At 36.1% G+C, this 14,158-nt stretch overlaps 1 protein-coding gene across 4 annotated transcripts in view; it reads left to right on the top strand.

Annotated features, from left to right (window-relative positions):
• Positions 1-14,158, top strand: part of LOC136028807 (calcitonin gene-related peptide type 1 receptor-like) — a 199,055-nt gene that overhangs the window by 39,042 nt on the left and 145,855 nt on the right. For 2 of the 4 annotated variants that reach the window (XM_065706716.1, XM_065706728.1), the window contains exons 3-4: positions 7,976-8,082; positions 14,025-14,143. In XM_065706716.1, coding sequence (XP_065562788.1) covers positions 7,976-8,082; positions 14,025-14,143 — 226 coding nt within the window. The remainder of the gene's footprint in view (positions 1-7,975; positions 8,083-14,024; positions 14,144-14,158) is intronic. The other 2 variants (XM_065706721.1, XM_065706738.1) reach the window with 1 other exon arrangement.

Raw genomic sequence — 14,158 nt, forward strand, 5'->3', positions numbered from 1 at the left:
TTGACTGACCTCATTAAGTTAGTTGTCGTCATTATTGTTATGACGGTGACGTCATTAAAGGTATTTAAGACATGCGTTCACGGAGAAATCTATTAATGTTTAACTGTAAAATGACTGATGAACTTACAATGGCAACAGCCGAGGAAGATGCTCAAAGAGTCTATGCCAAAAAACTTGCTGCTGATAGAGAAAGTAAGAAAAGAAAGCGTGCCGAGGAATCAAAAGAACAGCAAGAAAACAGGCTTGAGGCTGATAGAGAAAGAAAGAACAGAAAGCGTGCCGAGGAACTACCAGAGCAACGCGAAACCAGACTTGCTGCTAAAAGAGAAAGTGATAAAAGAAGGCGTGCCGAGGAACTACCAGAGCAACATGAAACCAGACTTGCTGCTAAAAGAGAAAGTGAAAAAAGAAGGCATGCCGAGGAACTACCAGAGCAACATGAAACCAGACTTGCTGCTAAAAGAGAAAATGAAAAAAGAAGGCGTGCCGAGGAATCACAAGAACAGCAAGAAATCAAGCTTGCTGCTGATAGAGAAAGTAAGAAAAGAAAGCGTGCCGAGGAATCAGAGCAACCTGAAAGTTATCGCCTGGCATTCAGGTACAGCCCAGTCGATGATTATAGCTTGAGTAGATGTGATCAAATCGGGACTATGTCTAAAATTTGTCCCTATTGCAAGGCCTTGAAATTCAATGGTGAAACAATGGGAATGTGTTGCGCCTCAGGAAAAGTTAAACTTCCTCTATTGGCTGCACCACCAGAGCCATTGAAGACTTTCCTTACTGGAACTACGTCAGAATCTAAGCGTTTTTTTATCACAAATCAGAAAATATAACTCATGTTTCCAAATGACATCGTTTGGAGCCCAAATCGAAAATCCAGATCAATTTATGTCTACTTTCAAAGTAAAAGGGCAAATTCATCATAGAGCAGGGTCCCTTCTACCATTCTCAGGCGAGAATCATAAATTTTTACAATTGTACTTCATCAGTGATAGAAATTCTGAATTGAATGTACGTTGTGAAATTTCTCCTAACGTTGAAAGGACAATCGTTTCCCAATTGCAACATCTTTTCCACGAAAATAATAATTTAGTACGTCTGTTCAAAACAGCCATCGATTTGATGCCTACTGATACGCATAAAATTGTTATTTCCGCTGGCAAAACGCCTCCTGGCCAATATGTGCGTAGATACAATGCTCCAACTATCGACAAAGTGGCAATCGTTATGGTCGGTGATCAATTTTTACCGCGAGATATTATTCTTCATAAGCGAAACGCTCAGTTGTTAAGAATTGCTGAAACTCATCAATGCTACGATGCCCTACAATATCCTATCATTTTTTGGGATGGAGCCGACGGCTATCACTTTAATATTAAATTGATGAATCCAGCCACTAACAAAGAAATAAATAAGAAATGCAGTGCAATGCATTATTATTCCTATAGACTAATGATTCGGCAGGATGAAGAAAATTATATTTTAAAATGCCGTCAATTGTTTCACCAATACGTCGTTGATATGTATGCTAAAATTGAATCAGAACGTTTGCTATACATCCGCCTGAATCAGACCAAGCTCCGCTCTGAACAATACATTCATTTGCAAGATGCAGTTGTAAATGACGGTAATACCACAAACGTTGGAAAATTAACAATTTTACCTTCGTCATATGCTGGCAGTCCCCGTCATATGCATGAATATGCTCAAGATGCTATTGCGTATGTTCGTCTCTATGGTCGTCCAGATTTTTTTATTACATTTACATGTAATCAATCTTGGGACGAGATACAGCAGCTTTTACTTCAAGGACAATCGGCGGTTCATAGACATAACATTACGGCCCGTGTCTTCCGACAAAAGTTGAAATCACTGATAAACTACATAGTAAAACTTGAAGTGTTTGGGTCAGTGCGATGCTGGATGTACTCAGTGGAATGACAAAAACGAGGTTTGCCACACGCACATATACTAATCTGGCTACATAAAAAAATTACTTCGAACGAAATTGATGATGTCATTTCCGCTGAAATACCTGATGAAAATGTCGATAAGGGGTTACATGATATTATTGTAAAAAATACGATACATGGACCTTGCGGTGCACTGAACGAAAATTCACCATGCATGGCCAAAGGAAGGTGCACAAAGCAATATCCTCGACTTTTAGTATCCAACAAAAATACTGGCAATGATGGTTACCCACAATATAGAAGAAGATCTACTGAAGATGGCGGTAAAACAGCAATAATAAAGAAGCGTAACGGTACCACCATCGAAGTAGATAACCAGTGGGTTGTTCCATATTCCCCATTATTATCAAAAACATTTAATGCACACATAAACGTTGAATACTGTAACTCCGTAAAGGCAATCAAATACATATGTAAATACGTCAACAAAGGCAGTGACATGGCAGTTTTTGGCTTGCAGCCCGAAATCAAAGATATCGACAAAATCGTACAATATCAGACTGGAAGATACATAAGCAGTAATGAAGCTGTTTGGCGAATTCTTTCATTTCCGATACATGAACGTAGTCCAGCTGTTGTTCACTTAGCGGTACATTTACAGAATGGTCAACGTGTTTATTTCTCGGAAACCAACGTGCAACAAAGAGCCCTGAATCCACCGGATACAAAGATAACCGCCTTCTTTTCGCTTTGCAAAAATGATTCTTTTGCAAAAAAACTTCTGTATACTGAAGTGCCTTCGTATTACACGTGGAATACTAAAAATAAAGTATTTGAACGTCGAAAACATGGTAAGTCAGTCGACGGCCAACCTACCATCTTCAAAGATACCACGATAGGAAGACTCTACACCATTCACCCCAATCAACATGAATGCTTCTTTCTACGCCTGCTTTTGGTGAATGTACCCGGTCCGACATCCTTTGAGTATTTGAGAACTGTAAACGGTACTATACATGACACCTACCGTAGTGCATGCCAAGCTCTGAATTTATTGGAGAATGACCAACACTGGGATAACTGCATCAATGACGCGTGCGAAACTTCAACTCCAAGTCAAATTCGTGCATTGTTTGGCATCATTTTAACAACTTGCTCTCCATCAGCTCCTACAGAGTTATGGGAAAAATATAAGTCAAAAATGTCCGAAGATATACTCCATCGAAAACAGTTAGAGACGTCAGATATGACTTTTGATTTTACATCAGAAATTTATAACTACACTTTAGTTATTATAGAAGATTTGTGCGTACGTATGGCAAACAAACCTCTTCAGGATTTGGGAATGCCTTCACCTAACCCTATCGCTGCTGTTTCGACATGTGTAGAATTGGATCGTGAACAAAGTTACAGTACGAGTGATCTATTGTCGTATGTACAAAATAGCATTTCCAAGTTAACGTCGGAACAAAAAGACATTTATGATACGATAATGCATTGTCTCGATAACAACGTTGGAGAAATTTTCTTTTTGGATGCACCAGGAGGTACTGGTAAAACGTTTGTGATAAAACTGATTCTGGCATCAATTCGATCAAAAAATGATATAGCGTTGGCAATTGCGTTCTCCGGAATAGCCGCAACATTGCTGCCTGGTGGAAGAACTGCTCATTCCGCTTTGAAATTGCCTCTGAATTTACATTCTACAGAAACTCCCACGTGCAATATTTCCAAATCATCTGGGATGGGTAAAGTATTGCAGCAATGCAAACTTATTAATTGAGATGAGTGCACAATGGCACACAAAAAATCGCTCGAGGCTCTGGATCAATGCTTGAAAGATTTGCGAGGGAAATCGAAACCCTTTGGCAGCACATTAATATTGCTTGCGGGAGATTTCAGGCAAACATTACCTATAATACCTAGATCAACCCCTGCAGACGAAATGAATGCTTGCCTGAAAAATTATAATTTATGGGCACACGTAAAAACATTAAAATTAACTACAAATATGCGTGTCCGATTGCAAAACGATGACTCTGGTCAAACATTTTCAGATCAATTGCTGGCAATTGGAAACGGAAAGCTCCCAGTAGACTCAATTTCAGGACGTATACAACTACCTGCTGATTTCTGTAATTTAGTGACGTCCAAAAATGAATTGATTGAAAAAGTATTTCCGAATATTCTAAACAATTATAAAAATAATAAATGGCTAAGTGAAATAGCGATTCTGGCACCCAAAAATATAGACGTCCATGAAATCAACAATATTGTTTTGACCAAGATTCGAGACTGGGCAGTCCTTTACAAGTCAGTCGACACAGTTTTGGAACCAAATGAAGCGGTTAATTATCCATCTGAATTTTTAAATTCCGTGGATCTTTCAGGGTTTCCACCTCACGTGCTACAACTAAAAATAGGCCTACCAATAATACTTTTAAGAAATATCAACCCACTAAAGCTTTGCAATGGCACGCGACTTGCCGTAAAAAAACAAACAATGGAAAACCTAATAGAGGCCACAATCTTGACAGGGCCTTTTGAGGGTGAGGCTGTTCTTATTCCTCGCATTCCCATGATTCCAACGGATCTGACTTTTCAATTTAAAAGATTGCAATTCCCGATTCGATTAGCATTTGCAATCACCATTAACAAAGCTCAATCATTAGAAAAATGTGGTATAGACCTTAATACTGATTGTTCTTCCCATGGACAATTGTACGTTGCATGTTCGAGGGTTGGTAAACCTGACAATCTATTTATATGCAGCGACAATTGGACAGCGAAGAATGTTGTATATTCGCAAGTTTTACGCAGTTAATTTGTATTGTATCTATCTATCTATCTATCTATATAAAAACGAGTTGTGTGTATGCATGTTTGTTTGTTTGTAAAAAGAGCGTTTGCATATGACGTCATTATTAGTACATAAGGCTTTGTATATGCACAGACAACGGGAAAGCCAAGAATGTTGTATATTCGCAAGTTTTACGTAGTTTACAACACATATATAAATCTATCTATATTCATAGGTGGTACACAGGGACACAACTACAATGGCGCGTAACTAATATGGCGCGTAACGAATTACGCGCGGGGGGGCTTGGGGGGCGCGAAGCGCCCCCACCAACTAGGTGTTGGGGTGGCGCGAAGTGCCACCCCAACAGCTAGTAAATATATAAAAATAAGTTGTTTGTCTATGGGTCTGTCAACTGACGTCATGTTTGTGTGTCGACTGACATCATGTGTGTCGACTGATGTCATTACAAGGATTGAGCTGTATGTCGTCATGAAGTTGTTTGTCGTCTGACGTCATGTTTGTCGACTGACGAAATTACAGACCGGGACACCGAGACACAAATGACGACCGTGACACAGGGAATATAAATGAAGACCGGAACACATCATATACCAATTCAAAAAGGAATGTATTCAAGCCGAAGTAGCTGAGCTGGTAAAGCTTTATGTTCCAGGTCCGAGAGGTTCCGGGTTCAAACCTTGGCTTTAGTATTAATACAAAAGAAGAAAAAAAAATAAAAATGGTAAAATACAAAAGAAGAAAAAAAACTAAAAAAGGTAAAAACTACAAAAGAACTAAAAAGAAAATACTAAAAAAACTAGAAAAGCTAAAAAACCAAAAAAAGGTAAAAAACGAAATATTAAAAAAGAAAAAAAACTAAAAAAAAACTAAAAAATATATATAAAAATAATTTGTCTGTCTGTGGGTCTGTCGACTGACGTCATGTTTGTGTGTCAACTGACGTCATTATAAGGATTTAGCTGTATGTCGTCATGAAGTTGTTTGTCGTCTGACGTCTTGTTTGTCGACTGACGAAATTACAGACCAGGACATAAATGACGACCGTGACACAGGGAATATAAATGACGACCGGATCACATCATATACCAATTCAAAAACGAATGTATTCAAGCCGAAGTAGCTGAGTTGGTAAAGCGTTATGTTCCAGGTCCAAGAGGTTCCAAGTTCTAACCTTGGCTTTAGCATTAACACAAAAGAAGAAAAAAAAACTAAAAAAGGTAAAATACAAAAGAAGAAAAAAACTAAAAAAGGTAAAAACTACAAAAAAACTAAAAAGAAAATACTAAAAAAAACTAAAAAAGGCTAAAAAACTAAAAAAAGGTAAAAACGAAATATTAAAAAAGAAAAAAAAACTAAAAAAAAACTAAAAAAAGGTAAAAACTACAAAAAAAACTAATAAAAAGAAACTAAAAAAACTAAAAACTGAAAAAAAATAACTAAAAAAAGGAAAAAAACTGAAAAATAAAGGAGATAAAGAAAACTAAAAACCGGGACACAGGGAATATAAATGACGACCAGGACACTCAAAGAGAAATTACAGACTGGGACACTCAAAGATAAATTACAGACAGGGGCACAAATGACGACCGGGACACAGAGAATATAAATGACGACTGGGACGCTCAAAGAGAAATTACAGACTGGGACACTGGGACACAAATGACGACCGGGATACTGGGAATATATATGACGACCGGGACACAGGGACACAACTACAAGGGGGATGCCGGGGGCAAAGGGGGATATATAAATGACGACGGGGACACAGGGAATGTTCGATTAGCAATCACCATCAACAAAGCTCAAGGGCAATCATTAGAATAATCAAGTATAGATCTAAATACGGATTGTTTTTCCCATGGACGATTTTATGTTGCATGTTCAGGAGTCGGTAAACCTGACAATCTATTTACATGCACAGACAATGGGACATTGAAGAATGTTGTATATTCGCAAGTTTTACGTAGTTAAAAACACATATATATATATATATATATATATATATATATATATATATATATATATATATATATATATATATATATATATATATATATATATATATCTTTCTATATTCACAGGTGGGACACAGGGACACAATTACAATGGCGCATAACGACTTATGCGCGCGGGGGGCTTGGGGGGTGCGAAGCGCCCCCACCAACTAGGTGTTGGGGTGGCGCATAGTGCCACCCCAACAGCTAGTTAGTAATAAAAAAAAAATCACGATTTAAATGCTTATCTTACGTCATCACAGTCAAGAATAATTGTTGACAGATTTTGCAAAAAAAAAATCACGAAATATCTGCAAAAACCCTGTCCTTATGATGGATGTGTCAATTTTAGATTTTAGGTTTCCTTATCCATTTAATAACCTCAAGAAATATTCACTTGCTAATATCCACTCTCAAATTTCCATTCTGTCACATGCCCGCATGTTTGAAAAATGTATAGCATTATTGAGACATGAAAGGCCACAAGCTATATCCAATAGAACCACTCAAGGCATAACAAAGGATATTCAAACTAAAAAAAAATATCATTATTTTAATTGGAACTTTGAGGGCTACTCAGATAATTCAAGTACACCCAATACACCTACCGGAAATGATATGTCGCCTTTAATTTTCTTCTTGATGTTGAACAAGTATAGGAGAAAAGAGTAGTGGCTATCTAGACGGTAGTATTCATGAAGGCCATAAAACTAGCGTGCTTTAAATGAGTTATGAGATATTTGACTTTTATTACCTAGTTTAAGAAAACCGAAACCATATTTGTGGGAAACAGCCCTCTAATTTGAGCTTGGCTTCTGGGAGAAATAGGTGTCTTTTTATTATACTGGAAACAAACTTGGCAACCCATATGTGTAATTAAATATAAATGCCATTTAGAACAAAAAAGCAATCTACTAATAAATAACGATATTTCTCTAGAAGCTTCGGTATCACGTGAAGCGTTATCTATCAATTTGCATGAATTCAAGCTTTTTTTAATTAAAATTTGTTTTGTATTACAATTTGCTACATTGTTTGTTTTTTTTTTGCTATATGCTATATCGTTTTTACAGTAGCATTATTATCACCAATGTTTAACCTACAGATTCCGTCATAGCAAACGATTATGCTAAAATAACAAGCCGTGAAAATGTATTTGTACGTGTCAGACATTAATCAAATAATTAGAAACATGTCTCAGTTAATCCAAAACTCCTAATATTTCCCAATATTTTAATTTTCAGAGCTTGCTTTTCGAGAATGTACCAGGAATGGAACTTGGGCTACTCACTACATTTCTGGCCGGGAATGGAGTAATTATACAACATGCATCAATTTCGAATCTATCCAGGTAAGTTTCTATCAAACAGTTCGTAATAACGAATTATAAGTAAGGATTGACCCACCTTAATAGTGACAAAAACTCAAAAAATGGAATTTTGATACAAAATTACATATCGAAAGAGTACATTTTTTTTTATGTTGTTTTCAAATATTTAGGTTTTATTAAGTTTAGTCTTACCCATCAAAAATTATTAGCCTCAGAAAATTTGTCTTATTTTCGAAGACGGGGGGGGGGAACCCCTAAAAGTAAAAGCATCATACTGAATATCACACAATCAGATTCAGTGTATCAGAGAACCTTACTTTTGAGGATTCAAGTTCTTATCTGCGAAAATGTGGAGTTTTGGGTTTTTTGCAAGAAGAAAGATCATTTGTCTTTTTTTCTTTTTGTTTTTTCCTCATGGGTGATTGCATTGACCAAGTGGTCCTAGAATATCACGAGAAGGCTCATTCAAAGGAAAATTAAAAGTTTTAGTGCCCTTTTTAAGTGACCAAGATATGGAGGACAACTAGGCCCCATCCCACGCTTATTTTTCTCGAAGTAACTCGGTAAAAATTTTGAGGTAGCCATTTTGTTCAGCATACTGCAAAAACTTAATAGCCATGTCTTTGAGGATGACTTAATCTCCCACGGTCCACGGGGGAAGGGCTGCAAGCTATGAACTTAGCCCATTGTTTACATATAGAATTGGCTGTTTCAAGGTATACAAACATTTTCAGGGGGATTTGTTTCTGGTTGGGGGGGGGGGGGGGTCGGAGAAAGGGGGTTACGCGGAAGGATCTTTTTGTGGAGGAAGTTTTCATGGGATAAGGGAATTTTCTATGGAGGAGGTGCCAGATGTCACATGATCATTTAAAAAACGATGAGAAATTAATTAAAAAATAAGTTTTTTCAACTGAAAGTAAGCAGCAACACTAAAACTTAAAACAAATAGAAATTATTACTTATTTGAGGGTGTTCTCCCCTAGTTAATGCCTCGCTTTTTCCACTAAAGTTTTCTTAGTACTTTCAAAAGAGTTATTTATTCTAAATAAAGTTCTTTGTGATTCCGGGGTCATTCTTGAAGAATTGGAAAAAAATAGAACTTTAGTGCAAAGACCGAGATATTGAATATGGAGTGAACCCTCTCATATACGTAAGAACTTCTATTTTTTTAGCTCTAATGTTGCTTCTTACTTTCAGTTAAAAAACTTGTTTCTTATTTAATTTCAATACATGCAGGATAGCAAACTACTAAAAAACTACTAAGAGCTCACCGCAAAACCAAGCCACTTGAGGCCAACACAGCTACGCAAGTTCTTCTTCCATCACAATCTATTCAAAGCCTCTCTTATTACACCCTTGCAAGAGGTTTCCATTTACTTAAAATCTTTTTTGGTGGCGTCCTCCCACCCGAGACGATGACGACCTGCTTTCCGTTTAGCCCTAGACGGTTGGCCAAAAAGGACAATCTTTGGCAATATGTCATTCTTATTCTACACAACGTACCCTAGCCATCTCAAATTTTCTTTCATTATAGCTCTATAAAGAGGGATTGAACCACATCTTCGTACATACTACTGTTTGAAATATTGTCAGTCAGCCGGGTACCCAGAACAATCCGTAAGCAATTTATCTGGAAAACATCTAGCAAATTTTCATCCGCTTTTTGGAGCACCCATGCTTCTGAATCATATTCGACCACTGTAATCACTATAGCTTCTAATATTCTAAACTTGTTTTGCAAACTTATCATCCCATTCTTTAAAACTTTTTTTAACTATGAAGAAACACCCCGAGTCTTGGCTATTCTACTTTTAACATCCTCACTTCTGCCATAGTCTTTATTAATAATACTACCAAGGTAAGTGAAGCTGCAAACTTGATCAATTTTTTCGTTATCCAAAGGTCAATTTTTCATCTACCCTTAGTGACTAGCCTAGACTTAGTGACTTAGTCTTATTAAAATTAATTGTCAAACCTAATTCAGCAACCTGAACTCGCAAAACCTATAAAAGCTCATTCAATTTACTCACACTTTCATCAAGGATGCTGAATCATCAGCAAAATCCAAGTCCAGGAGAGATTTTTTTTCCCCATTTGATTCTTTGCTCTCCTATCGCCTTTCCTGTTCTTCTTAAGAAGAGGTCCATTAAAATGATCCATATACTGGGGAAGATAACACAATCCTACTTAACTTCTGATTTAAAACAAAACCTACTGCTAACCTCATTTCCTACCTTAACAGCAGCACTGTTATTTTCTGTCATATCACTAATCAATTTAATTCAAAACCAGAATAGAGTACAAGATTTGACGACGAAAAGCTTAGGCCTTTATGCACTATTGTATTTTTATCGTGATGGGATGGTTATACCTACAAGGAATTTCTCAACTTGTACATGGAGAGTCCTTGCCTGAATGATTCATTTTAGAAAAACTATCCCCTATCTATATAATATCGATTTCAGTGCCCTAAAAATAAACTGTTCTAATAATTTGTGTTAATTCTTTTATTAATAAAACGTTAATGAGCAAAGAAAAGTTTATTTCGTTATTCTTAGGTTTCTTCTTCTGCATGTAGTTGTTCATCATCGTTGACAACAACTAGCGGCAAAAGATCATATACATTCAGCTTGTATTGGTCATGTAGGGAAAAGTCAGGGTCAAATCTACTACCGAACAATTTAGTTTCACTCTTATCGTATCTCTTTTGGCACTCAATGATACTTTTAATAATCATAATTATCATTATCTTCACAAAGATTACGTAGAAACCTTGATCACTTGTTGTTTTGACAATTGAAACATAGACCTAATTCTTCTTCCCAAAACAATTTAAATCCACGACGAAATCCGTCTCTTAGAAGTAAACTAATGTTCGTTGAGGTTTTTTCTGGTGATAACTGGATAAATATTTTCACACTTTTCACATTTATCATAGTGACAGATAAAGCATAGGAAACCTCTAGCATGAGTATCACAAACTTCTCTAAGACACGAATTAAGATCCTTAATAGTAACTACATATCCTCTCTACAATTTAAATTTGTCGCACAGTCTACACTTTTCATTATATTCGTCTGCAACAGTAAAATTCTCACAGAAAGACTAGCTGCTCAACGTGTGAAAACATATTCGACATGTGTAGTACATTTTTTACTGTTGACTGTTATACTGCCAAGTAAAAACTAACTTGCAACCGAAGAGGAATGTTCTTTTTACTTGGAGAGAGAAAGAGAGAGAGAGAGAGAGAGAGAGAGAGAGAGAGAGAGAGAGAGAGAGAGAGAGAGAGAGAGAGAGAGAGAGAGAGAGAGAGAGAGAGAGAGAGAGAGAGAGAGACAGAGAGAGAGACAGACAGACAGACAGACAGACAGACAGACAGACAGACAGACAGACAGACAGACAGACAGACAGACAGACAGACAGACAGACAGACAGACAGACAGACAGACAGACAGAGAGAGAGAGAGAGAGAGAGAGAGAGAGAGAGAGAGGTTGATTAATCGAGTGATGTCTCAGCACAAAATCAATTAAACCCTGCTTCGACAGGATTCTTTGTAGAATTGTCATCCTATTTGTTGTTCTCGTCAAAAAACAACGAAAAAACCGGGACAGAAAAATCCTTTGAATAGAGTTTGAACCACAATGGAATGTTTAATTAGTGTTCAAAAGCAAATCCGCAATATAATTTTGATTTGTTTCAATTAATATGTCAGTAAGTTGAGTAAATGCATTTTGCCCATAATGTAAAAGCACCATACAATAGTTCAAAGATGAAGATTCATTTTTAATGATATTGTCAAGTATTCTTTGAGAGAATATTGTCTTTTGTACTAATAATTTTTGAAACTGATCATTTAGATTTAAACGTATATCCAAAGTCACAAGATTCCGCATGATTTTTTGTTTCTGAAATTCATTAATTTTTTTTGTTCTTGACACTCACACTTCCAATTATAGATTAAACTAACTGATAGAATTTTTTTCTATTTTGAGCTCTTACTAATCGCCTATTGGTTCCCTAGGGAGAGGAGTAAACAATCAACTAGAATATCTAACCAGAAAAAAATCATTATAAAACATTTTGATTGTCAGAAATGTTGCAATAAAATAGAATATGCATTTTTACTTTTTTCACAAGATGTCCCAATCCATTGTTCCCAATGTGCTTCATAGTTGTGTTCAATCCAAGTTGTTGTCTGGATATATTCATAATGTTGACTTTAGCTGCAAAACTTAATTGTTCCTCCAACTTAAATTTACTCAAAGATATAACATATCTACCAAACATCTAATCCCACTCAATGGTTAGTCAACATTCCTTTGCAATACCCACTGCTACTTTGGGGGCTTTCGTCTTCATATTATTATTGTCAACTCCATTAAGTTGTAATAGTGGAAAACCATTCATTTTTTAACAATTTTTTTTTCAAACTTGGATCTATTTTAACCAGTCAAATGCTTATGTGGAACTTTGATACTAACTTTCCATCAAGTTTCTTATACATATTCAAGGCCAGACAAAACGATTTTGCAAGAGTTTATTGACTCCTGCATAATAATGCATGCCACCACTCTTATCCATACAACGCAATGATGCATGACACCCGTAGAATTCATGGCGGGGAGGAGTTACGACTCGTGATCATTGCAAAAGTAACTCTCAAGACTAGGAAAATCAGTTATTCAAGATTTTATTCACCCTCAAGAGTAGCATAGGGCTGTATCATTGTGCAACTAACACTCAAAGCCAAATAAAAAAGTTACGTAGACAGAGTTCATCCATTCTCAAGAGTGCTATAGCGAATGGCCTTGACAAGCGAGGGGCTACTTACTTTCTATGCAAATGTGTATAGCTCCACCCAACGAACTACCTAGATGACTACTAATCTTTATAGTTATCATACTCACTCTCATTATCTTTCTGATAGAAGGGTTTGATTCAATTTTTCTTAAAATCACTAAGTACTTCCATTTTTTCAAAAATCATGTTAATAATCTTCAGTAACTTATCTCCAACTTTATAACCACCATATTAAAAAAATAATATCATTTACCACACTATCAGCCACTGGGGTGCTTTTTTTTAATCCCTTTAGGACCTTCACATTGATCATCAATTGGTCATAATAATGAGCTTGTTAAAACCAAGCATTATCTAGTCGTATATGTAAAGATTCAATACTAAATAGATGTATGTGATATTTTGCCTATCTAGTAGTTGGTGAGCTACCTATTTACAAATCTTCACTTATAGGTTTAATTGTGTTAATTTGTTTTTAATTCTGTCAAAATTATTGAATCCTATTGAATAATTTTTTTCAATTTAAAAAATTCAGGGGTACAATATGTTAAAAAGGCATAATTTTGAATGGCAATTAGAGGATGTAGGAATGTTTTTTGGCTACTTTTGATTAAATTGTAGTTTGAAAAAATCCTTTTGACGATTTTAATTTATTACTTATACCAAATTCGTACGCCCGATGTTTTTTCTTCTTTTGTGTCCCACAACAAAGGAATCCCATTCACAAGATTTGTACCTATTTTTTTTCGTCACAAGGAAAATATAGTTTCTGTTACAAGTCGGAGCTTGGCTGAGCCAGCAATAATGTTCCTAACTATTTAATTTTCTTGGAAATAGATCTTATGATGCACCAACCCATTGACCGTGGTAAAAAAGACAAACTATACCCATTGCTCAGGCCATGTCTGACGTGTCCAATTTAGTTTGATGATGCCCCATTGGTAAACTATTTTAAAGATGAACAAGTCAACTAAAGCATTATGAATATATTGATAGATCTTTGGTTTAAGTACGGAGAAATCCTCTGGGAAATAGCGGGAAAGTCAAAATTGTACAGTTTTTAAGGAACCAAGGTAAAACTTAGTGTATCACAATTAGCAAACAAAGTCACGTGAGTAAAGGAAATGAAGGATAATAAAAAATAATATATTACTCTTTTCAGACTGCCGAATTTGTGAACCATATCTACATAGTTGGCTACTCAATTTCAGCTGTTGCCATCGTGATTGGCCTGGTAATATTCTGCTCGTACAGGTACCAGTTTTTAAGGATATTCACAGGGTAGGATCCTATATA

The sequence above is a fragment of the Artemia franciscana genome, chromosome 1, assembly GCF_032884065.1.
Source record: "Artemia franciscana chromosome 1, ASM3288406v1, whole genome shotgun sequence".
Lineage (NCBI taxonomy): Eukaryota > Metazoa > Arthropoda > Branchiopoda > Anostraca > Artemiidae > Artemia > Artemia franciscana.